Source organism: Lissotriton vulgaris, chromosome 7, assembly GCF_964263255.1.
Source record: "Lissotriton vulgaris chromosome 7, aLisVul1.2, whole genome shotgun sequence".
Classification (NCBI taxonomy): Eukaryota; Metazoa; Chordata; class Amphibia; order Caudata; family Salamandridae; genus Lissotriton; species Lissotriton vulgaris.
Window position 1 is genome coordinate 222,047,319 of NC_141695.1, and position 26,668 is coordinate 222,073,986.

General features: G+C 44.4%; 1 protein-coding gene across 1 annotated transcript in view; it reads left to right on the forward strand.

Moving 5' to 3' along the window:
• The window catches only part of TYROBP (transmembrane immune signaling adaptor TYROBP), a 223,821-nt gene extending 198,657 nt beyond the window's left edge, over positions 1-25,164 (forward strand). Inside the window, exon 5 of the mRNA XM_086929998.1 lies at positions 24,858-25,164. Coding sequence (XP_086786124.1) covers positions 24,858-24,908 — 51 coding nt within the window. The 3' untranslated portion in view covers positions 24,909-25,164. The remainder of the gene's footprint in view (positions 1-24,857) is intronic.
• The last annotated feature ends 1,504 nt before the right edge of the window (positions 25,165-26,668 follow it).

A 26,668-nucleotide genomic window follows, 5' to 3' on the forward strand; every position in this document is an offset into this window, starting at 1 on the left:
CATTGCACACACAGTATAATACATAAAGAGCGGCATGTAAGGCGGCTCACTGGCCAAGTGTTGCAAGGCAGGTAAGACGGCTCACTGCCCAGATGATACAAGGCAGGCAAATGAGCTCACTGCCTAGGTGATACAAGGCAGGTAAGGCGGCACACTGCCCAGACGATACCAGGCAGGCAAAGGAGCTCACTGCCTAGTTTTTTTAAAGCACTGAGGCCGGTAATGGGCACCTTGATAGGATACTATTTATTGCACCCCTCGCAAACCAAGGCTGGCACTTAATTTACGACTCGCAGGGAACTGGCCTTTTCCAGAGCTGGGGGGGCTGAGAAACGTACCGGCTGCACATGAAACGGTCACATAGTTCGATTGATGCAATCGAACCCAACAAATAATCTGCAAAAAAGAGCGCAATGATGTTGCTCAGGGTGTGCCTCAGGGCTCGTCCTTGAGCCCCACCCTTTTTAACATATATATGCTCCCCTTGGCAGACATTGTCCACTCATTTGGCCTGGAGTTAGTCACATACGCTGACGATACTCAATTGATCGTCTCCCTGAACCAAACTAACACCTCCCCGCCTAATCTCAGTAATTGTTTAGTAGCAGTCAATAAATGGATGGCCACCTCCCATCTAAGACTCAATGGCGATAAAACAGAGCTCATGATTCTTGGAAACGCAAACATCCCCTGCCCATTGCCTGACTGGCCCCCATGCATGGGCACCCAGCCTCAGTCCAAACCCCAAATAAAGAGCCTGGGCATCTGGCTTGATGCCAATCTTAATTTTAATCACCAAGCAACCATCTTTTCTGCCACCTGCTTCGGATTGATGCGTATGCTTAGGAAAGTATTACCACTTCTCCCCCCACAAGCCCGCAGGATCATGGTGCAAGCCATCATTCTGTCCCGTTTGGACTACGGGAATGCGCTGTACTTAGGGGCTCCGGCCACTACAACGAAGAAGCACCAGGTCACACAAAACGCAGCAGCCCGCCTCCTGCTGGGCCTCAACAGGCGGGACTCAGGGACTGCTGCCCTAAAAAGACTCCACTGGCTGCCCATTAAGGCCAGAATACTGTTTAAATCAATGTGCTTTATGCATAAGGCCATGTGGAAGGAAGCACCAGCAATGATCTGCTCGCTGGCTACTCCATATCTCCCTCGCAGGTCGCTGCGCTCCAGTACAGCCTTTCTGGCCACTGAGAACAAAGTCAAATGCTCCAGATGGGGGGCCGCTCCTTTTCCTGGAATGCGGCCAAGGCATGGAACTCCCTGCCGGCCTCCCTGCGCAGCGAACCTAACCTCCTAAAGTTCCGGAAGGAATTAAAAACCATCCTTTTCACCTAAATTACATTGCCCTCACTTGCCCCCCAGTCATACTCAGCGCTACGAGGCCTCCGGGTAGTCTGCGCTTAACAAAACCCATTTAATAATAATAATAATAATGATGTGTATACCTGCCTGTGCGTCATGGTGTAAGCATGTGAATGCGTCACTGCGCATGCATAGGGTATGCCAGTGCCTTCATTGTTTATTTTTTTATTCATCTGTTTCACGATGGCGGACGCCATTAGGAGTACTAAATAAAGAAAAATTAATTGAAATATGTACAAAAGTGCCTTTGAGAAATAACATTAAAACGTAGAATTTTTGTTTTAAAGCACCTTACAAGGATAAAGGAGCAACGGAGAAGCGTGTGGGGGAGAAGTGAAGGTGGGGAGAAGTGAAGGTGGGGAGAAGTGAAGGTGGGGCGGAGAGAGCAACAAGCAACAGGGAGTGGGGAAAGGGAGGACCTTGAGTAAGGTGAGAGGAATAAAAACAACCATTGGCAAAGCCAAAAGGTCTCGTATTTGGAAAATATTGGATTGCCAACATGTTTTAGCCATGCTGTACAGCATCTCAGACGCTGTCCAAAGTGGCTAGAGAATTAAAAAAATAAAACATAGTTGGTATGAAGAGTCCTATCATTTTGTACAGGTGAAAATAAAATTAAATGGTGAAGAGGGACGCAGAACTAAAACAAGGGATGTGGAAGCAATATGGGTGATGGAAAACAACACGGGTGAGGGGGCAGAGAAGCACACAGTGAGAGCACAGAATCACACAGTAACAAAGCGCAACATGAGGACGGGGCAAAGAAGCACATGGCGAGACACAGCACCATGGAGATGGGTGGGGAAGCAACACAGGGCAGAAACAAAAGGGAGACAGAAGCACAGAAACCAGGGATGGGGTAGGGGGCACAGGACAACAAGACAATGCATTACAGACACTTACGTGGGGGGGGCGAAGCATATGGCAACACAGATGGAAGGGCTCAGAAGCATACGGTGAGACAGCAACATGGAGAGTGTGGGCAGAGAAGCACAAGGCAAGAGAGCAACACAGAGACCGGGAAGAGAAGTAACCAAGGGAGACAGCTGTAAAAACACATGCACTCTCAGAGTGCTTAACTAAAAAGAACAAACATTTACAATGCAATAGGTCTTGCATTTGCGAAGGTGTGAGCTACTGGCATTTGTAACTTGCATTGCCTTTTATTTATATGTTGTTTTTTAAAACGGATAAATAAAAGGCATTGTCATTTACAATGCCAATAGCTTAAACTCTTGCAAATGCGAGACCTATTGCATTGTAAATGCTTGTTTTACGGTGGTGAAGAGTTCTTTACTGGAGTTTTTTGCTTCGTCAATTTTACGAGTGAAATATTTACTTTTTTCTGCTAAAATCAAATTTTTGTAAATGGCCAGTAAGGATTTTGTATTCGTCTTTCAGGCCTTGGTCATAGTTGGTTCTCAATCTCTTCTCAGCTTTTCTACAGTTTTGCTTTTGCGCCTTAAGTGAGTACATTAGGGGGTTTTCCTCCTAAAAGTGACTTTTGTTTTAGAGGAACTGCAACTTTAACCGCTGAATTTATCCAGCTCATAATTTGATTTGAGGCAGTGTTACTGTCTGATTCCAGCGTAGGAATAGATAGTAACAGTTGTTCCTTTAGTTTCGGGGAGTCTATCCTAGACCAGTCAAGGTATGTGGAGCGCCTGTGTTGCGGGGCAGGTGCAGTCGCCTCCTTTTTCACATTTACGGAGAATATTATTACCTTATGGTCTGACCAGGGGACCTGCAGGGTTTCTAATATCTCAATGTCACTATTGGACGTAAGAATCCCATCGAGAGTGTGCCCTGCTTTGTGGGTATCCTGCTTGACAATCTATTCCAAGGCTACGTTGGCCAGTGCATCCTTCAAAGTAGTCACCCCTGTATCTGAACTTTTCTCTAGATGTAAGTTGAAGTCACCCAGAACGGTAAAGTCTGAGCCCTTCATACTGGATTCTAGAAATGGGTTAAGTAGTTGAGTGAGAGGTGTTTTGGCCCTAGGTGGTCTATATATCAAAAGGCCTTTGAACGTGTAATTGCTTGTGATGTTAATCTGAAAGGCTGATGTCTCACAGTCTGGGTTACTGCTCTGGTCTGAGCCCTTAACCCTTAGTTTGTTTCTGGAAATAATGGCCAGGCCTACCCCTGTTTCCCTTTTCTGTCTGCCCTGATGATCGAGAAACCCTCTGGAATAGCTAATGCTAGATCTACATCCGAGGCGTCATCTGCCCAGGTCTCGGTAATGAAAATGAGGTCAAGGTTTTGGGATTCTATTAGTTCAGCCATTTCAGTATTGTGCTTAATTAATGACCAAGAGTTGATTAGCCCAGCCTTAGTGATATTTTTATTGAGCCTGCCTGAAAAGGTGTGTCTGGGGTGTGTTCAGCCTTCCTATAGGTGAGAATTTAAAATAACGCTGGCAGATCGGACATTGTTTAGCTTCTATCAACATCACCATTGTCGGACAACATGGCCCAGTCTTGAGTGTGAATAGCTCATGACTAGAGTAACTAATCCTCTCTGGGCCTGTCTCCATTTTTGTAGGGGTTGTTACCCTAGGCCCGGTCCGGGCAAGGACGGGCTTGCCTTTGGCATGCCTTTGGCGCGTCCGCCATGCGCGTCCACTGCTCGTCCGCTGCTCGTCCGCCCTGAAATTGGGTTTAAGTAAGTAAGGGGCGGCGAGCGACTGGAGCGCTGAGTGCCGGAAATGCCACCAGCCCGGAAGTGTGGTCCGCTCTAGCCCCCTCAGCACCCTCCGTCCAACCGGCACTTGCCGTGACGGACTGGGGTGCCTGGGTCAGAGCTTCCACCAGGAGCGAGAGCAATGTGCAAATGAGCAGTGAGTAAACAATATTTCTTACATTAAAATGCTTAAAAATCACTGTGGTTTAAAATCAGCCTAGACCTGGCCGAGCCGCGTAGTTTCTATCCTCTGACACGCGTCTGCTTTACACCAGGACTCTCATCAGCAAGGGGCGGCGAGCGACTAGAGCGCTGAGCACCGGAAATGCCACCATCCCGGAAGTGTGTTCCGCTCTAGCCCCCTCGGCACCCTCCTTTCAACCGGCACTTGCCGTGACGGCCTGGGGTACCTGGGGCAGAGCTTCTTCCAGGAGCGTGAGCAATGTGCAAATGAGCAGTGAGTAAACAATAATTTCTTACATTAATATGCTTAAAAATCACCGTGGTTTAAAATCAGCCTAGACCTGGCCGAGCCGCGTAGTCTCTATCCTCGGAATCGCGTTTGCTCTACACCAGGACTCTTATCAGAAAGGGGCGGAGAGCGACTAGAGCGCAGCGCGCCGGAGATGCCACCAGCCCGGAGGTGTTTCCGCTCTAGCCCCCTCGGCACCCTCCGTTCAACCGGCACTTGCCGTGACGGACCGTGGTGCCTGGTTGCAGAGCTTCCACTAGGAGCGTGAGCAATGTGCAAATGAGCAGTGAGTAAACAATAATTTCTTATATTAACATGCTTAAAAATCACTGTGGTTTAAAATCAGCCTAGACCTGGCTGAGCCGCGTAGTCTCTATCCTAAGTCTGTCTTCAGTTTGTCTCAAGTTTGTCTTAAGTCAAACTTAAGACAAAATCCTCTACTACTAAATGCCTTTTGTGAATACCAAAAGTAGTAAGTTTAGGATTTAGTCTTAAGTTAGTTCTGTGAATCGGCCCCAGAGTATCCCTTCTGCCACACTTTAAATAAGGCACTAAAATCCGAACAGGGTGACATGCTTAAAAGCTCATTTTGTACCCATGCCAGAGTTTTTCTATGTGAAGTTTTAGATATTACACTTTTGTTAGGAAAGTGTTGCAAACTAGAAAGTCACAATGTATAAATAAATAATCTTGAAAAAGTCAGTGGAAGTAGATAATAGCGGTTGGATCTGGATTTAGAAATAGGTGTGCTGGAGAAGGATGAGAGTGAGAAAATCTCTTTGATCTCCAGTAGGCTGACTATATCAAAATCCTGTTTTCTCACATGCTTGATCAATCTTTTTAGGTCCATGTCTAATCTCCAACTGCGCATTTTCTTCTCTTCTGTGTGACAAAGTTTACTGAGGAAAATCATTTTCCTCTCTGAGTTTTTGTAAATTGTTATATTGGTCACTTGAACCACATGCCTAGTATTTCTGTTTGAAGAGTAGCCAGATATTGATGTTCCTCTGGAGGTGGCTGATATGGGTCTTGAAATTAACAATCAATAGGTCAATGAAGAAAGCAGCATCATCACTAAAGATTTCTTTACTGACAAGGATACATCAATGAAGAAGTTGCTGACAAAGGCGATTTAGACTATCCTGGAAGATTAGATCTGAGCCATGATGTTATTGATCAATTAAACGTACAAAGATATCAGCTGGAAAGAAGGTTTTGCAGCCAAGTCAGACAGAACATTTGAAGAAGAAGCCTCAGTCGGCACTGGGGCATCACAATTTTATACCCCAAAAATCCTGACTTTATATTCCCTTTTCTTACTGTACCATTAGCTTCGCTGGGGATGTGATTGTGCGGATGCGTTTTTAGGCTTGAAGACCCTACATACGAATAGGGTCAAGCTTACCATGACCCTAAGCTAGTTTATAAACATCTTTGTTGACCTGTGAAAATGCCACCCTCTTTCAGCACTGCATATGAAGATGGGTAAGTGTACCAGGACTGTATTACCCTAAGGTCTACCTATGATCAGCATTTTAGAACATTTCATCACCAGCTGTATTTACCAGATACAAATATTCATGTTTATGCAAGGGTTAAGTATTAGGAGCTGTTATCCTCCCTGTATTTCTGAGGAGTCTATATTCCTTCTTGACTTCCAAAGTTTTATTAGACACTAGGATTCAGCAATTCAGCGACTGCACAGTTCTCAATTTATGGATTTGCTGCATTTGCCACCTACTCCATCATCTTCTATATAATTTGCAGATTTTAACAACAACATTTTGGGTTCTTCCTTAAACAGATCAAAAGTTAGTAAGACCACTACCACCCGTGTTGCTGATTGCAATATTTAAGTGTTAAACAGATATTAATGAGATTCAACCTCTGCCCAGTTAGTGATAATATTGAAAAGATGACAAAATAGTGAATTAAAACTGTGGCAAGATGTGCCAAATTTGGCTGTGTAATTTGTCCTTTATTGCCGCAGGATTTTGTTAATCTTGATGCAAAATCTGTTCCTCCTCTGCTGCATAATTACAGTGGCCTTCCTTGAATGTACAACTCAAGATAAGGAATTGATATTAATATAAATATTTTAGATGAAGTGGAAATTCTGACTGTCGCATAATATGAGGCGCAAGAGAGGTTTTCATCATACTTGATTTTAAACTATGCCTGAGCTGTAGAAAAAGATTATAAATGTGTTGTCTTGAAGAAGGTAAAAATTAAACAAATCCCCTGAAATATGATATTGACGACAAATTGTAATCCACATACTGTTCATTTGATATTGACAAGAAATTTAGTCAATGAAGAGGAATAGGTTATATATAAACATTGTGATTCAACAAAACAGCAGACTCTAACATTTCTTGTCTGGAATATGGTACGAGTAGGGCACAGGTTTTATGAATATTGATATTTATGTACATAACTATATTTGTGTATATAAAAAGCAATAATCCATTATGACATGACTGTGACTTTCGACAGGTAATTAATATGTTTTTATGGAGAATGACTTGAAATGTGTTTAAACCAATATGAGATTCATTTTTAAAAAGAGGATTTCTTGGCAGTAAGCGGAATTTTGAAAAGGACTTTCGTGAGGACTGACTCGCCAGTTTTCTTTGCAGATACTTACAAATCTCACATAGCCAAGGTATGTGATAATGGTGCAGTCAGTAAATACATTGCACTTGGGTGTTAGCCTGATAAATAACACAGGGCTCAAAAAGAGTTTTTACAGCTATGGCAATGTATTTTAGCCATGTTGTACACCTGTGCAGCTGTTGATCAGCATGGCTAAAAGTTAGTGCTGTGGGTTGGGGTGGAGTAGAGTAGATTGGGGTAGACCAGAGTTTGTCAGATTGGGGTAGATTGGAGTGGAGTAGAGTGGGATAGATTGTAGTGGGATAGTGTGGAGTAGACTGGAGTACAGTATAGTGAGGTAGATGGAAGTTATGTGGGGTAGATTGGAGTGGGCTAGGATGCGGTGGGGTACAGTGGAGCGTGGTAAACTGGTGTAGCAGATTGGGGCAGATTTGAGTTGAGTTGGGTACATTGGGTCAGCCTGGAGTAGAGTGTGGAAGATTGGAGTGGAGTGGGTTAGATTGATGTAGATTGGAGTGGATTGGGATAGACTGGAGTGGGGTAGGGTGGAGTGGGTAGATTGGGGTAGAGCAGAGTGGAGTAAATTGTGTTAGAGTGGAGTGGGGTGGTTTGGGGCAGAATGGAGTGAATTGGGGTAGACTGGACTTTAGCAAGGGAGATTGGAGTGTGGTGGAGTCAGGTAGATTAGCCTGAAGTGGAGTGGAGTGGGTAGATTGGACTGCAGGGGTCTGGGGTAGAATGGAGTAGAGTGGGGTAGATTGGAGTAGATTTGATTGCAATGCGGTAGATTGGAGTCAGGTAGATTGGAGAGAGGTAAACTGCAGTGGGGAAGATTGGGGTAGAGTGAAGTGGGTGGATTGGGGTAGAGTGAAGTCAGGTGGATTAGGGTAGAATGGAGTGGGGTAGATAGTGTGGATTGGAGTGTGGTAGACTTGAGTGGAGTGGGGTAGATTGGAATGCGGCGGACTGGGATAGAGTGGAGTCAGGTAGATTAGGATACAGTGGAGTGAGGTAAATTTGGGTAACTTGGAGTGGAGCGAAGAAAATGTGGATAGACTGGAGCGTATTGGGAAAGAGTAAGTTAGATTGGAGTGGAGTTGAGTCGAGTAGATTAGAGTGGAGTGGGTTATATTGGCGTGCAGTGGGGTGGGGTGGATTAGGATAGATTGGAGTGGAGTGAATTGGAGCGAAGTGGAGTCAGGTAGATTAGGGTGGAGTAGGGTAAATTATGATAGAGTGAAGTGGTGTAGATTGGAGTGGAGTGGGGTAGATTGGTGTAGAGTGAGGTAGATAGGAGTGAAGTGGAGTGGGTAAGGGTGGTGTGAAGTGTGGTGGATTGGGGTAGACTGAAGTGAGGTAGAGTGGGGCAGATTGAAGTGGAGTGGGGTAATTTATGGTAGACTGAGTCGATTAGAATGGAGTGGGGTAGTTTGGAGTGAAGTGGAGTGGGAAAGACTGGTGTGGAGAGTGGTGGTTTGGGGTAGACTGAAGTGGAGTGGAGTTGAGTAGATTGGAGTGGAGTGGGAGCGATTGGGGTAGAGTGGAGTGGAGTTAAGTAGCAGGAAGTGGAGTACATTGGAATAGAGTGGAATATGATAAATTGACTGACTCACCAGTTTTCTTTGCAGATACTTACAAATCTCACATAGCCAAGGTATGTGATAATGGTGCAGTCAGTAAATACATTGCACTTGGGTGTTAGCCTGATAAATAACACAGGGCTCAAAAAGAGTTTTTACAGCTATGGCAATGTATTTTAGCCATGTTGTACACCTGTGCAGCTGTTGATCAGCATGGCTAAAAGTTAGTGCTGTGGGTTGGGGTGGAGTAGAGTAGATTGGGGTAGACCAGAGTTTGTCAGATTGGGGTAGATTGGAGTGGAGTAGAGTGGGATAGATTGTAGTGGGATAGTGTGGAGTAGACTGGAGTACAGTATAGTGAGGTAGATGGAAGTTATGTGGGGTAGATTGGAGTGGGCTAGGATGCGGTGGGGTACAGTGGAGCGTGGTAAACTGGTGTAGCAGATTGGGGCAGATTTGAGTTGAGTTGGGTACATTGGGTCAGCCTGGAGTAGAGTGTGGAAGATTGGAGTGGAGTGGGTTAGATTGATGTAGATTGGAGTGGATTGGGATAGACTGGAGGGGGGTAGGGTGGAGTGGGTAGATTTGGGTAGAGCAGAGTGGAGTAAATTGTGTTAGAGTGGAGTGGGGTGGTTTGGGGCAGAATGGAGTGAATTGGGGTAGACTGGACTTTAGCAAGGGAGATTGGAGTGTGGTGGAGTCAGGTAGATTAGGCTGAAGTGGAGTGGAGTGGGTAGATTGGACTGCAGGGGTCTGGGGTAGAATGGAGTAGAGTGGGGTAGATTAGAGTAGATTTGATTGCAATGCGGTAGATTGGAGTCAGGTAGATTGGAGAGAGGTAAACTGCAGTGGGGAAGATTGGGGTAGAGTGAAGTGGGTGGATTGGGGTAGAGTGAAGTCAGGTGGATTAGGGTAGAATGGAGTGGGGTAGATAGTGTGGACTGGAGTGTGGTAGACTTGAGTGGAGTGGGGTAGATTGGAATGCGGCGGACTGGGATAGAGTGGAGTCAGGTAGATTAGGATACAGTGGAGTGAGGTAAATTTGGGTAACTTGGAGTGGAGCGAAGAAAAGGTGGATATACTGGAGCGTATTGGGAAAGAGTAAGTTAGATTGGAGTGGAGTTGAGTCGAGTAGATTAGAGTGGAGTGGGTTATATTGGCGTGCAGTGGGGTGGGGTGGATTAGGATAGATTGGAGTGGAGTGAATTGGAGTGAAGTGGAGTCAGGTAGATTAGGGTGGAGTAGGGTAAATTATGATAGAGTGAAGTGGTGTAGATTGGAGTGGAGTGGGGTAGATTGGTGTAGAGTGAGGTAGATAGGAGTGAAGTGGAGTGGGTAAGGGTGGTGTGGAGTGTGGTGGATTGGGGTAGACTGAAGTGAGGTAGAGTGGGGCAGATTGAAGTGGAGTGGGGTAATTTATGGTAGACTGAGTCGATTAGAATGGAGTGGGGTAGTTTGGAGTGAAGTGGAGTGGGAAAGACTGGTGTGGAGAGTGGTGGTTTGGGGTAGACTGAAGTGGAGTGGAGTTGAGTAGATTGGAGTGGAGTGGGAGCGATTGGGGTAGAGTGGAGTGGAGTTAAGTAGCAGGAAGTGGAGTACATTGGAATAGAGTGGAATATGATAAATTGGAGTGCAGTGGGGTAGATTGGGTTACACCAGAGTGAAGTTTGGTTGATTGGAGTAGAGTGGTGTAGATCACTGTAAATTGTAGTGAAATGGAGTTGCGTAGATTAGAGTGGAATAGATTGGAGAAGGAAAGATTGGAGTGGGTTAGATTGGGTAGAGTGGAGTGCAAGGGAGAAGAGTGGAGGTGTTTAGAGCTGCTTAGAGTAAAGTAGATTGGATTTGGAGTGGCATGGCATGGAGTAGCGTAAAATGTCTTAAAGTGGGGTGTCTATAGTGCAGTGGCATGGTGTAGAATGAAGTGGAGTGTCGTAGAATGTAGAGGCTCAGAGTGGAGTGGCATGGAGAAGAGTGTCATAGAGTGGAGTAGCGTTCAGTGGAGTAGAGTGTGGAGTGGTGTACAGCGGTGTAATGTGGAGTATGCATGGCCCCCTGCCATTACAGGCAATACCTATCGAATTGAAATGATTATTACTTTTCCACAAACATACAGTTTTACTCTGCACAAATGATAAAGTGTCATCATCTAGTGTTTTGATCATATTAAAATATTTGTTTCCACCACACTTCAGAATGACAATAAAAATTTACTTAATTAGTTCTTTCCTAATTCTGATCTATTCTGAAATAGGAGCACAGTAAATTTATGTTGTGTGCTATATAACATTCTTTCCTACCCCATGAAGAGTGCCACATAAATTCTCTCACTTTGAAGTCAGAGAAAGAAGCTCCCTTGAAAGGCAGAGCTTGCCATTTGATTTCTGTCTTTGAATGCACAGCAAATGTTACAAATGTTACAAAATGAAGAACAAGATATAAAGGTCTCAGAAGGATACACCAGTACTCGGAAGGATACAGCAGTAAACAAGCAATACTCCACCAGACAGACAAACTCTAAATGGACAGCCTAAATCAAATAAAGCCTTCAAATAGAAAGTAAGCAAATGTGAGTTACAAACCACAAAGAAAATGGTTAGCAATGGATGGAATGCATTTCCAGGGAATCTTTCACAATCCCCACAAGAAGTTGTTGGCAAACCAGACAACTGCGCTGTCTGTTGCGCAGTCTAGTAGGCTTCAACCTAAAAGGGTGGTGTGTAAAATTTTGTCTTCAAGTCCAACCCCTAAAAACAGAGTGAAGATCTCTAAACCCTGCAACTGTGAGTGGATAAATGAAGGGAAACACATTTCTCAAGTCTTTGTTGATGTGCTTAAGGTCCCTATAATAGGTTCCTAACCCAGCCCACTCTCCCTTGATTCCACTCCAACATGGTCAAGGCAGCAAATAACACTTATATTTAATGACAAAGAATGGAAATTTTCAAATAGCTCTTCTGCACAGGCACACTCCAGACTGAAGAGACTGCTTAGCCAAATAAGCAAGAGACATAAGAGAAACCCAAATGCTTGTCGCAAAAAAGAATGAGTGCTATGGAGTGGGTGGCAACAAACCCTTAGCAAGGCAGCAAACACAAGAGTACTGGTGAGATGCGAAGAAGCTGTACTTCAATGTGACCACTACAGTGGCACAGATCTTATATAAGACTGGTACCATACTTAATTATTTTAGCTAGGTTCTCATAGTAAGGTATTTATCTTTCCCATGGAAGCTAAGTAACATGTTGTTTTGAACTGTCTACGTTCCTCTACAAGGACCACTAGAGCTTATCACACACATTCCACACAGTGCCATGATGCCCGTAAGACTCTACAACCAAACGTCCATAAGAGCACATTATATTAAACAAATCATACACATCCCCTACATGACTAAAAACCAAATCACCTCCTAGGACAAAACAAATCAACTTCCAGAAGAACACATTAGGCAGAGCTCTTCAGATTCCTCACACAAATGAGTAACAAATGACTAATAACAGAATCACCCACTAAGACTCAAGAAATTTCCAGAAGAACACAATTAGTCAGAACGCATCCAACAGACCAAAGACGTGAAAATATAGTTGGCTTTCACATGCTTACAATACCATTTTTTACTACGCCACATCATAATCTAACATGCAACTGTACAAACATTGCAGAAAATAACATACACCCAACACGACCAAGTCTATCATAGTATTCAATAAAACTCACTCTCCGTCGAGTCTAGAGTTTTTTATATAGTCTAGAGTTTTTATACAGCACATGGCTACCTGAAGGCCTCCCAGCGCTGCAACAGACACCGTAAAACGATAAAGATGTCAGAGGATCAGTCATGGAAAAGCCAAGTCTTCAGAGCTTTACAAAAAGAAAGTTCAGGCTCTCTTAGGCACAGATTCAAAGGCAGGGTATTTTATAGTTGTGGTACCAGAAACAAGGTTCTTCTGATCCTAGGAAACCTCAGTATACAGGCTGGAGAAGATGTGAGGGTTCTCCCCAGCAAGTATGGGAAGGCTAGCGGTCTCAGAAAAGAGAGACCTTTTTGTTGATTGGCCTATGCATAATGCAAAGGGTCTTTGACTGCACTCAGCATTCCACCGGAAGCCAGTGGAGAACTCTGAGAGCCAGCGAAGCATATTGGTATTTGGAAATGTTCATCAAAAATCAAGCAGAGACATTCTGCACAGTCTGACGCCTTCTGATGATAGTGGGGCAAGCCAAAATACAAGGCATTTTAGTAATTGGTGCGAGACAGCACAAGGGTTCGGGCGATCACTCTTCTAGCAGCAAACGGGAGAAGGTTGAGAACCTTTCTCAACAGTCTCATTGTGCCATAACAGGTAGCCGCAAGCTTTTTTGATTGATTGTCCATTGTGAGGCTGGCATCCAGCCACATCCCAGGGCTCTTTATCGAGCGTGTCAGATAAGGGACTTGAGAGGTTGTTGCCGAAGTTATCACCCAGCAGCATCACTTTAGTTTTGTCCTTGTTAAGTTTTAGTTTGCAACCATCCATCCGACTGGCTTCTTCCTGAAGGCAAGGGGTTAGGTATATGTGACAAGAACTGGGGTCAGGAGATATTGACACAACCAGCTGAGTGTCATCAGCGTATGAGACCAATGACAATCCAAATGAGTGTACAATCTCAGCAGTGGGGAACATGTAAAGGTTAAATAAGGTGGGGCTCAGGGAGGAGCCCTGAGGGACCCCCACAGCTAAGGGGGAGACTGGGTGAGTAGCAAGACTGATCCAGAACCTGCCTTTGATACCAACCATTGATATTCTCTGAATGAGGGTATGATGATCCACGGTATCGAAGACTACAGAAAGGTCTAACAGGATGATGGCCACCAATCCTCCTTGATCAGGGAGATGTCTGAGCTCCTCGACCACTGTCAGCAATGCTGTTTCCGTGCTGAGTTTTGGTCAGAACTCCATTTGGGTGAGGTGGAGATGTTCATTCAATATGAGGAAGGCAGAAAAATTTCTATTAAAACCTTTTCTCTAAAATCTTAGAGACTCTGGAAAGCAAGGAGATTGTATCAATAAATAGGAGATGGGGGAGACTAGGAGTTAAGAAAAGTTCAGTGCCCGTGCTCCCGGGGTTGAAATCAATGCAAAGATAGGAGTCCTTATTCTTAGAGAGGAGTATCTAAGAGTCAGGCAGACGGTGAGGGACAGTCAACAAAACTGTTTCATGTTGCCCTCACACATTGCACAAGATGTCATACTTCATCATAGATTTTGCAACTGCAATTTTGCAACAACTATCTACAACCACTGGTTCAAGAAACTCTGTCATTTCTAAAAGATATCAAGGAAGTACTAAACCTGATTGCCAATATGGATAATCCACAGAAGATCACCTTCCTAATGACGCTCGATGTTAAGGGGCTGTATACAAACATCCCCCTAGATGCCACAATAGAGGTGATCGACACCACTACGTCAACCACTACACCTGTGGACCTCAAAATTGAGTGTGCTGTTCCTGGCTCCTCCCCCTGACCACGAGTCTGATGGCGACCACCGCTGTTTGGCATGCTGTTCACTGCTGGGTGTGGTGTTTCTGAGGCGGCGCTGGAGTTTCTGTTATCCTCATTACCGGCGGCCGTGGAGATTGATTGCTACGATGCCTGCTGCGGCGAGTGGCTGCGAGTGACTGGCTACGGGTTGCCGGCTACGGCGGAGTTTCACAATGTTTGGCGTGCTGCTTGCTGCTCGCTGCCGGGTGCGGTGTTTTTGAAACGGCGCTGAAATCCCCCATCGTCTTCATTGCTGACAGCTGCGGAGATTGGTTGCTGCGGAGCCTGCGCTGACCCTGGGTCTGAGACTGTCTCACGGGGAGGTGAGGTGAGGTGAGCAGCTCTATACTTTTGAGATAAACTTTGCACGGATACATTGTCTCAGGCAGGATCGGGGAAATACTACCTCTTTCAAGATATGGAACTCCCTCCCCACCCACCTCCGCCTGACCCAGGACCACCTAGCCTTCAGGAAGCAACTCAAGACCTGGCTGTTCGAGCAGTAGCGGACCCCCCTCCCCCAGCACCTTGAGACCCTCTGCGTGAGTAGTGCGCTATATAAAGGCGATGATTGATTGATTGATTTCATCTCTGACAGTCTCTGACAGTAATGCTGAGATTGAACGTACCTCCAGCTCTTGTGCACACTGAATTTGTCTGACTTCACACGTGTCCATCTGCAGCTGTACGCTTTCTCCACTGTAACGCATGAACTGTTAATATTGGCGTATTGAAAATTACCCCGTTGCTGATTCATACAACTGTGCCATACTATACAAAATTCGTATTTCTGCAATTCAGCAGGCCTGCAGACTGGGGGGAACCTTAAGCTCCTGTAATCCCTTTGACTTTTGGCTTTTCTGTTTCTTATGGTGCACAGCAGACAAACAGCTACGCAAATTCGCACCCTTAGATGAATTCTGAGAATTTTGAGAGAACTCTGAGCAAAGCTGTCGATTAGGGTGCGACTCGCGGCCCGAGGTTTGCCGTGTCTGGGACCTTCTGGGGGATCGGAGGATTATCTTGCCCACTTGAAGACTCCTTGCTGCCCTTTCTTTGCTGTGGGGGAATCGGCAGGTGCGGCGGCCAGGGACTGTGAGTACCAGCATTCCCTGACACTACCAACAGCTGGTACGCTTCTCCAGCCGGCCCCGCCTCCTTGACCTATTTATACAGGCCTTGTTTCTGTCCCGCGGGTCACAGCACGGGGCTAAGCCCGGGCAAAGGGCGGGCCCTCTAATGCCCTCCAAGGCCTGAGGAGGACGGGACTGGCCACCTCCCTTGGCATCCTGACAAGAGAAGGTACTGTGATCTACTCTACACCATACTGTGACTTTCCATGGACACTCTATCTCCCAGTTAAAGACTTCAATATTGAATAAATTTCATCAAACTTGACCTGCAACGGGGGCTTATAACAAACCTATCCCACAGCGGGGTCCGGGGCAGGGGATGGAAAAGCTAATCCCGAGTAGGAGGACACTGCCCACTCTAAGTGAAGTCGACACTGATGAATCTCGCCAACCTCCAGATACTACTCAACCTCTTCAATCTCCTCCTTTAACCCCGGATAGTCCGCAAATCTTGTATTACTGGGAGGAACTTAATGCTTTGTGTGGCACGAAGTTAATTCCAGTAGTAACCCCTTCCCTTGTAAAATGCTCCAGTATCGACACCCCCGTTGACAGACTGCCTGAACCATCGCTATCATCTGAGGGGGTCAACATCCAAGCTACTGTACTGCCCCAGAGGCCAAGCGCTGAAAGGAAGCATGACGGGGTTATTGACTATGGAAATCAACCTAAAGTACAAGAACTATGTGTTGGTCCCTCATCGCCCGCTATTAACTCTGTCTTATCTAAGGGGGACGCTGAAAGTTTGGATGACCAAATATCGTCGTCCCAGTTGCCACTGCTGTTTCAGTTTGAGCAAATGCTAAGAATTATAATAGCTCCCTTGGTAGAAAAAATTAATATCCTGGGGGATAGGCTGACAAGCATAGAGAGAATCTTTAAAGTCAACTCTTCACCACCTATAAAGACGGTAATATCCAATTGTCCCAACCCACCCACCTCACCCGAAGAGCCTATGCCAACTAATAATAGAAAAATTGTCCCAGCTGAAAGTCAAACTCCAAACATAAAACCCCCAACTGTTACTAAAATTGCCCCCATATCTGTGTTAACTAACTACACTGTTGCCAGAGCGGAGCGAAACTGAGTAGCATGTATACATTTACCTCCGGAAGCAGCCCCCTTTGTGCTTGTTCTCTCAGGAATACCTGCACCCACTTATGGGAAACCTTAAAGACATCAGGACCTATTAAATAAGGTCTTTTTCTGGTTAAATAAAAACAGACCCCTGTTACCCAATCAAGATGGTAGAATCCTGAGCGTTAGAAGGGTGGGCTGTTTAGGGTCACTACCTAAAGACATCCCTGGGGACTTAATTCTAGTTAAATTCAGAAATCGGAACATTGTCCCCTACCTACGTTCCTCCCAGCCCCAAGAAGGAGACGGCCCCATTTCCATTTAGGCCTTGCACGATTTTTACCCAAGTACCCCACATATCCCCCTACCAAGATCAAAGGCAGTACACAAATATCTGATGGGAAGGGGACCTCATGCTTTTACTGGTAGAAGCTCTCCTGCCCTCAATAGATTTGATTTACAGTATAAAAATTGTAATTTCTGAAGACCCCATTATAGAGGGACAAGCTTACGGATTAACTCAGACGATAAATGCTAATTTTATGTACAGTGCGATATAACTAAGGAAATGTTTTCAACAGGCTAGGCACACGTCCTTTTTTAACTTGTAGATATATTACTGTATGTATGTTCCTCTGTTTTTACTCTAAAATTGTCTTTTCTTCTGTATGCTTTTATGATTTTTAAATCAAAATCGAATAAAGCTAAGTGACTGACTGACTGAGTGTGCTTCACTGGCTCTGAAAAACAATTTCTTCAAGTACAAAACCTAAATGTACCATCAAATACAAGGCACTTCAATGGGGAGTACATTTGCCCCCAATCTGGCCTGTCTATACATTGGCAATATTGAATCAAAGTACATACTCTGCCCATCCAATTCATTTCAGACAAACATCATCTAATGGAAGTGCTACATTGATGACATCCTCATCTTTTGGAAAGGAGAAGGGAATAGCTGTGAGGTATTTGGGAACTGGATCAACTCCCTTGAACCTTTTCTACATTTTACAAGGTTGATCTCTGACAAAGAGATTCCATTCCTGGACCTTCTAATCTGCATCATTTAAGGCCCAAATACACACAAGAACCTACAAAATAAAACACCTACTGTAATAGCCTATTATCTTTCAATAGTCACCTCCCAAAGCACTCCATGAGAACCTCCCCTATGGCCAGTACCTACGTCTTCGGAGGAATTGCAGCACCCTTGGAGATTATGATAAACAAGCTAAACACATCAGTAAGAACCTACTTGAAAGAAACAACCCTAAAAGATTAATCGTACAGGCTTAAAAGAGAAACCGCAACAACAACCGAGATGCCTTACTGAAGAACACGATACCATCAACGGAAGACAACATGACATGTGCAACTACATTCACCCCTCTATCTAACATGGTTAAAAACATTGTTACGAAACATTGGAAAATCCTCAATACAGGTGACTTAGAGCTAGAGCGTTCACGCTTCTCTTTCAAGAGAACATCTAATTTGAAGGATCAGCTAGTGCACACTAGGTCATGCCCTAAGAAGTCCATGCCCCAAACCACCCTATGGAACTAATCTCCTGTAAATCAAAATCGAATAAAGCCAAGTGACTGACTGACTGAGTGTGCTTCACTGGCTCTGAAAAACAATTTCTTCAAGTACAAAACCTAAATGTACCATCAAATACAAGGCACTTCAATGGGGAGTACATTTGCCCCCAATCTGGCCTGTCTCTACATTGGCAATATTGAATCAAAGTACATACTCTGCCCATCCAATTCATTTCAGACAAACATCATCTAATGGAAGTGCTACATTGATGACATCCTCATCTTTTGGAAAGGAGAAGGGAATAGCTGTGAGGTATTTGGGAACTGGATCAACTCCCTTGAACCTTTTCTACATTTTACAAGGTTGATCTCTGACAAAGAGATTCCATTCCTGGACCTTCTAATCTGCATCATTTAAGGCCCAAAAACACACAAGAACCTACAAAATAAAACACCTACTGTAATAGCCTATTATCTTTCAATAGTCACCTCCCAAAGCACTCCATGAGAACCTCCCCTATGGCCAGTACCTACGTCTTCGGAGGAATTGCAGCACCCTTGGAGATTATGATAAACAAGCTAAACACATCAGTAAGAACCTACTTGAAAGAAACAACCCTAAAAGATTAATCGTACAGGCTTAAAAGAGAAACCGCAACAACAACCGAGATGCCTTACTGAAGAACACGATACCATCAACGGAAGACAACATGACATGTGCAACTACATTCACCCCTCTATCTAACATGGTTAAAAACATTGTTACGAAACATTGGAAAATCCTCAATACAGGTGACTTAGAGCTAGAGCGTTCACGCTTCTCTTTCAAGAGAACATCTAATTTGAAGGATCAGCTAGTGCACACTAGGTCATGCCCTAAGAAGTCCATGCCCCAAACCACCCTATGGAACTAATCTCCTGTAAATCAAAATCGAATAAAGCTAAGTGACTGACTGACTGAGTGTGCTTCACTGGCTCTGAAAAACAATTTCTTCAAGTACAAAACCTAAATGTACCATCAAATACAAGGCACTTCAATGGGGAGTACATTTGCCCCCAATCTGGCCTGTCTATACATTGGCAATATTGAATCAAAGTACATACTCTGCCCATCCAATTCATTTCAGACAAACATCATCTAATGGAAGTGCTACATTGATGACATCCTCATCTTTTGGAAAGGAGAAGGGAATAGCTGTGAGGTATTTGGGAACTGGATCAACTCCCTTGAACCTTTTCTACATTTTACAAGGTTGATCTCTGACAAAGAGATTCCATTCCTGGACCTTCTAATCTGCATCATTTCAGGGACATCATCCCTGTTGGAACTGCACCCTTCAACCAAACACTCTAGGACACTACATCTGGGTGAATTTACATGGACACAGAAACAACAAACAAACTGCAATACCAAAAATTGCATCTATCTCAACACATTCCTGTGTCAAATGTTCTACATGAGGATGGTAACCAAGCCAGTCAAAATAACAATAGGGGAACACAAGAGTACCACAAGATATGGACGCAATGCCACAAAGATGTGCAACCACTTCAACTAATTGAGACACTCCACTGAAGACTTGAAATAGACGATTTTGGAAGCAAACCCTACATCGAACCCCACCACATTGTTCAGGTGAGAACAACGATGCCTGTTCCATGATCACAATGGTTTAAATGATGAAATTCCATGGATTGAAGTGTAGATACATCAGTATAGTCCCTAATTCTGAACTGCCCAATGAAAATGGAAAATGTTAAAAATAATCACATCGAACCCTCATGATCAGCAGCTAATTATGGGGGTCAATCTACCAGACGGGTTCAGGAGTTATTAATTATACATCAGTATATGAGTGAGAGCCAAACCTACTCTAAGCCTGCTGCATCAGGGCATAACCACAATTTCATGTGACCAGTGGACACCTCTACTTAAAAACGCTGCCCTGTCATAACCTCATGCTAGAAAATATACACGTCTTTCTCTTCCCCGAATGGAATCAAAATGGAGTGCCGTATCACGTTGACAAACTACTGTGCCAAAATAATTAACATAATCCTCTGATAGAGGAGGAAAACTCACTTTGCATTCTGTAAAAACGCAACACAGCAACTGATTTGATTAATACTATGTCCACCGGGATACATAACATACACATATGATTTCAGCCATTGCAATTGATACATCACCAATATCTAGCAATTAGACTACAGCAAGTCCCCACTCCATCATGGTCACCAGACATGCCCATTGAGACACTTCTGGGTTTCCCTCTGCATTCCAGCCAATGCCACAGATTAGAACCCCCACATAGTAAGAGTATCTACCACCCTGTAGAATCTTTTGGGATAGTGGAGGAGCAGGGTAGGTGTGGCAAGCAGCTCAAACTCAAAAACCATGAGCACTGAGGCAGACACTAATTTGATGAGATGAAACTGAGCCGAGAGTCGACGTTCGGCTCCAAATATATTATGAAAGTTAACTTACCGCGTCCATTTCTCCCATTCCATTGAGCATGCTAGGACACAGCACCTCTGCCTCCTTCTATGGGTCACTATGCCACCTCAATTTTGGTAAGGCAGTTTCTCTTATACCAATGCCATGAAATATGGGAAATATGACCAGTCTCCTGATGTAAGTATGCCCCGATTTCTTGTATATATTCACTCACCCACTAAGGTGGCATGTGGCTATCATCACAAATCTATGATTTTCTTGTTAGCATTTGTGAGTCTGCATAGTACTATCTCTTAAAGGACAAGGGCTGGCAAGGGTTGGGATTAGACACTATGAGATGATACAATGGTAAATCTAACGCTTATATCGCGTGCATATTCATGATTTTATATATGTTGTGCGTGTATCAGTTTGTCTGTCTACATCTGTTGGCCACTTCAGCTCCAGACACACACAATGTTCCACGATATGGGACATTCTGGTCAATAAGAAGGTCTCATGCCAGAAACATTATAATTATACTGCCAACACTATATGCATTGTTTTCCATGTTTCTATCTAGGTTGGACATTCAACGATAAGACAAGTAGGTACCACTATTAGGGTACTACTTTTTTGACACAAGTGTCGGGTAGGAAACTCATCCATATTTAAGGTTCTGAAGATGTGGCACTAGCCATTTTTGACAACCAGGTGCGCGAAACATTTTGACCAAAGTTTGACCTCAATAAGGGTAACAAACCAGACTATGAGGGCACCGCATAACCCCTCAAGTAGCACTAACCAATAAGGTTTTTTAGAATTCAACTGGGAGGGTTTGGGGTAATTCCAGAAATGACCAGGCGCACACCTGAGTAACCGCAAGGTATATGCTACTATAGAGTACAGCAGTCCAGGCAAAGAAGGGCGGGCGGTAATCCCTCGTAACCGCTCAAGGTGGGACCCCGAGGATCCACACTAATTGCACAGTAACAACAAAGCCCCTGCACTGGAGACAAACAGTAATTTCTTGGTGATTTACAGTTTCAATGAGAAAAGTAAAATGAGCACATCAAGACTTAAGTGAGTCGACCAATACAGAGGAACATTAAACCGGTGTTATACACCAAGAACTTCTCAAACCATTGAACTCTTTTATTGCATCAATTGGTCGACTCACTTAAGTCTTGATGTGCTCATTTTACTTTTCTCATTGCAACTGTAAATCACCAAGAAATTACTGTTTGTCTCCAGTGCAGGGGCTTTGTTGTTACTGTGCAATAAGGTTTTTTAACCTGACTGGGTAATCCATATATTAAAGGTTTAAGCAATATCCCCTAATCAGTTTTAGCTCACTCCACACCAACACTTTGCACCACGCCACCAAGACATCCTTTGCCCTCATCAAGCAGCGTAAACAAAAGATCTCTGCTAAAGTTACCCATCGGGGGACCCGTAGGCCTTGCAGCGCCGGCACCACGAGGAGCAGCTGCCCTATTATGAAGCATGTCATTCTTCGGGATGCGTGAGGGCAACATGAACTAGTCTCGTTGACTGTCCCTCAAAGTCTGCCCAAATCTTAGATACTCCTCCTTTCCTTCCTCTCTAGCAAGGCGATTGGCCTGAAGTTGCTCAGACAGAGGGGATCTAGATTGGGTTTTTTAAGAAGTGGCTTGACTAGTGCATGTTTCCACTGCGAGGGAACCTGCCCACAAGAGAGGGAGCGGTTTCACCACTTTGTCAGGATGGGGGCAATGCATTCCAAACCTTCCTAAGGATATGAGGATGGGCTGGGTCCAGGGGAGAACCAGATTCTAATGTATTTAGGAGATCATTTACCAGGTTCACAGTGAGCTTAGGAAATACTGTGAGGACCCTCTAAATGTCAAAGAAAGATTCACTACAGGGGGAATCCACCAGGTTCGGTGTATCCGGGAAAGAGGAACATATGTCCATGACTTTCTTCTGGAAAAAAATAACCAAATCATTATTAAGCTCAACAGATGTGACTGGAGAAGAGCTTGTTATTGTAGGCTCAGTAATGTCTTTGAGGCTCTTAAAGATGTCTTTTGAGGAGATAGAGGAATTGGCTATTTTAGTGGAGAAAAAAGCAGCTTGAGCAGTTTTTATCGCTGAATGGTGGAGCCTAATAGAGTTCCTAAATGCGGATTTACTACAATCAGTAAACACTAAGGGGAATATTTATGAGAGGTGTGGACACATTTGCACCACAGAAAGTGGTACATGCGTGACGCAAGTTTCTAAGTCAGATTTGTGAAGCCACGCAAAGCTAAGTGGAGAAGTGTGGCTCAATTGTTAGAGCGGCAGACCCTGATGCAGAGGTCTGGCCCGGGACCCAGCTTCAATACCCGCCTTGGCGGGTCTTGGACTCAATTTCCTCTGACCTGATAATTCTCGCCTCGGTGTCTATTCTAATCATGGGTCCCACTCTGCAACTCTGGGCAATAGCTTGCTTAATCTCCACAAGGGCCAAAACAGCGCTGGGATGCCTGTCTTCACCTTGGGGGTGCCCAGGAGTGGACATTTCACAGGGAAAAGCCAGGAAGGGTTCCTAAGTGGTATACGGACAGCACCTGGACACTTCCGTTGGAGGTAGCTGTGCGCTCTACAAATGCTGGCATTTACATTTACTATGCTTGGCTTTGAAATGGCTACATAAATCTGGAGTGAGGTAACGCAGCGCAAATCGCTGCGTTGCCTTACTCTGCGCAAGAGAGGTGATCTATGGGGGTTGCAGTATGTGTTCCATGGGCGAAGCAGAGGGTGTTTGCATGCAACTCCCATGGTTTTTGATGCATTTTCCAGATTTACAAGGACTTGTAAACCTGGGAATGTGCCAAACTCTTACGCCTCATCAGGCGAGAAGAAATATCTTTATTTCTCCTCCTTTTACTGCATGTGCTGCATTCTGCAGCACACATAGAAAGAGGAAAACGCCTCTGAGGATTGTTTTTGTTGTGCAGGAAGGTTGCCCTTCCTGCACAAAAACAATCTTGCATACAACAGAGACAACTTTGCACAATGGTGCAAGGATGCCTGCCAAAAAGGTTCCAGTGCAAGGGGAAAGGACAAGATGTGCTGTATTGGATAAATACGGTGCCCTGCTGCCCTTTCCGAGTGATGCAGGGCAGCGCAGCAAGTTGACTTGCTGCACTGCCATGCGCCACTAATCTCGTAAATATGCTCTTAAGCAGCTCTACCTGCCCCACAGATGTATCAACACAGAACGGTCCCGATTCACAGAACTAACTTAAGACAAAATCCTAAACTTACTACCATTTTGGTATTCACAGAAGGCCCTTACACATTTTGATATTCACAGAAGGCACTTACTCATTGATGAATAAGTGCCTTCTGTGAATACCAAAATGAGTAGCTTACTCATTTTGAGTATTTTACTCATTTTGAGTAAATTGCTCATTTTGGTATTCACAGAAGGCACTTACTCATTGATAAGTGCCTTCTGTGAATACCGAAATGAGTAAGTGCCTTCTGTGAATACCAAAATGGATTTTGTCTTAAGTTAGTTCTGTGAATCGGGCCCAAGATGTGTAAGCAACTGGCAAAGGCCTCTGCCCTTCGCCTTAAAGCACCCAGCTCATACCCTGCAACACAATGAAAAAGACATAATTATCCGCTAACCAAATGCAGCGCTAGAACACACTATCTGTAAAACATAATTGTACACAAAAGAAGGCGCCTGTCTCCAGTGGTAGTGCAAGAATCATGTGGAAAATCACAAGACGCCAAAAAGCTGACAAGGACTTTCCATGGGCAGAATGTGCTGCATTCATACACCTGGCAAATCATACCAGGATATCACATGAGATAACATAATATCACACAAATGACACTTATGCATAAGCAAATGCCTACTTTTCCGGACCAACCCGTTCAAGAGAAAAGGAAAGACTTCGGCATAGTGAAACTCCAAATTCAAACAGAGCACACCTCCAAAAGATCTTTGGCTGTTTATACACAGCGTTTATGCCTACTTTTATGGGTTTTGGTACAAGGCAACAAACAAACAATGAACAAAAAGACAGAGCCAACAGGTTACTAGTTCCTACAGCATCATTGGTGGCTCAACAACACACTAGGAGTTGGGCAGCACTCTGTCGACCACTAGCATGAGAGACACTCTCAAACCCTTAGTAGCAGTGCAGACAGCTAACCCTTTCAGGACTGCTACTGAACCATGCTTCATAGTAATGTCTACAGGTTTGTATATGTGAGTGAGTGTGACAACGTCCTGTTTGATGTAACAGGAGGGGAATAACACCCTCTCAAGTAGGCAATACTAACAGCTCCCATGCTCTTACCAATGACCTGATTGATCCACGTGCCCCAGTCTTGTTTTCATGACCCCCTTCTTTCTTCCCTTACCACAGGAGCTGCAAGACCACAGATCGGATGTTTACAGCGACTTGAGCCACAAGTGAGATTCCAGCTCATCCAATCCCTGGATGATGGGCAGGTCCAGCATGTTGTCAAGAGCATCATTGTCACATCTCGGCTTCAGCCTCTCCTGGGCTCATACTGTGTTTTCATAACTTTACCCATTGGAACTTTGTTTTCATTCTTCAACATTTGAGCACTTTGTTGTTTACTAAGTATTATATTATTTTTTTTGTAACATTCAAGCTTACAGCTGCCCATTACATTTAGCTCATAAATAAACTTACATATGTTGCCACACATTTTTAATGACGTGATCTCATTTTAGTTCCTGCAGAAGCAGGTGTAAATTACTTCATGTGTAAGTTGTGTGCATTTTGTGAGTTTACACTGATTTGTTTAAATGACCGAAACTTTCAACTACTGCGGGATGGTCATGTGGTCAGGGAACATGGCGGCTGGCTTACGCCAGTCGGGAGAGGAGGAGGAGAGCTCTGGTCCTGGATGGCCAATTAACCATGAAGTTGTAGGCTTGTAGGTTTATGAGTGTCCCGCTTTTGCTGCTGTTTCTCCGGTAACACTTTTTCGTTACCTTTCACCCGGCACCTTCATACAAAGAGAGACAGCTTTTCGGCGCCTCTGCGGCAGCGGGAGACCCGTGGGGAGGTTTTTTAATCTCATTAATGCCTCCCACAGCCTTTCCGGCCAGTACGGCTTAATCGATCCGGGGGCCCGGCGTATATTGGCTCGCAAGGTAATGCTGTATGGCAGTGGCGTCACTAGGGTTGGTGTCACCCGGTGCGGGTAACTCATGGTGTCACCCCCTCACGACTTTCTAAGCTGCCACTGCAGTCTGCCAGGATGGACAATAAGGCAGCAGGATGAAGACCGGCCAGCAAAGCAGGCATATTTAAGCCAAAGCAGTTCACTTCATAGTATACGTATAAAGTGAACTAACTGTGAAGTGAACCACCTGCAAGTGAAGTGACGAGTTCAAGGAAAGGCCTGGCCTGCTGCTCCCTGCCTTGAGCAATGAATCATGCAGCCAGCCGTGTGCAACTGCAAGCACAATGCACAGCCCGGGTCAAGACTAGCCTAGGAGGCTGGAAATACATGAGGTTGCAAACGGAGCATTACAGGAGGAAAAAGTGACATGTGTGCAGGTTACAATTGCTTAAAAGATAAACTATGACTGGAGGCAGGTTTTGAATTTTCCAATCCCTGAATGTAAGAGCTTCACATCCACTGTCTGAATACCAGATGCATTATCCACACGAGTAATTAAACTAATAACAATGTATAAAAGCAATTACTAATGCGTCTTTATTACTAAAGGAACACTTTTGTGAAAAATTTGAATAATGAAATATTGAGCAAAAAGCACTATTTCTAAACTTATACCTTAGTATAGCAGGCAATCCCTTAAAGATGGTTCATAATTCATTAAGCAGGTATATTACAAGAGACCTATCACACTCAAGAATGTCTGCAATGAAAGCAGTAACTCGCTGAGCTTCCTACGTAAAATACAAATCTGTGACCTGCATGGTGCATGCTTCACTTTGCAGCTGGGACATCACATTAACTCTGTCTCTTTATACTTTGTATGAGTCAGGCCGGCCTGTAACTAGACTGCACACAGATCTCGCCAGCAAGTGTATTCACCACCAAAGTTATCTTATAGCTACAATCAATGCTTTGGAATTTGTTGGGTAAACAAAGATCTCTGCACCAGGTGTCTACAGTCTAACCCCAATAAACTATTTTAAAGTGAAGTCTGCTCGAGAGAAAACAAAGTACAATT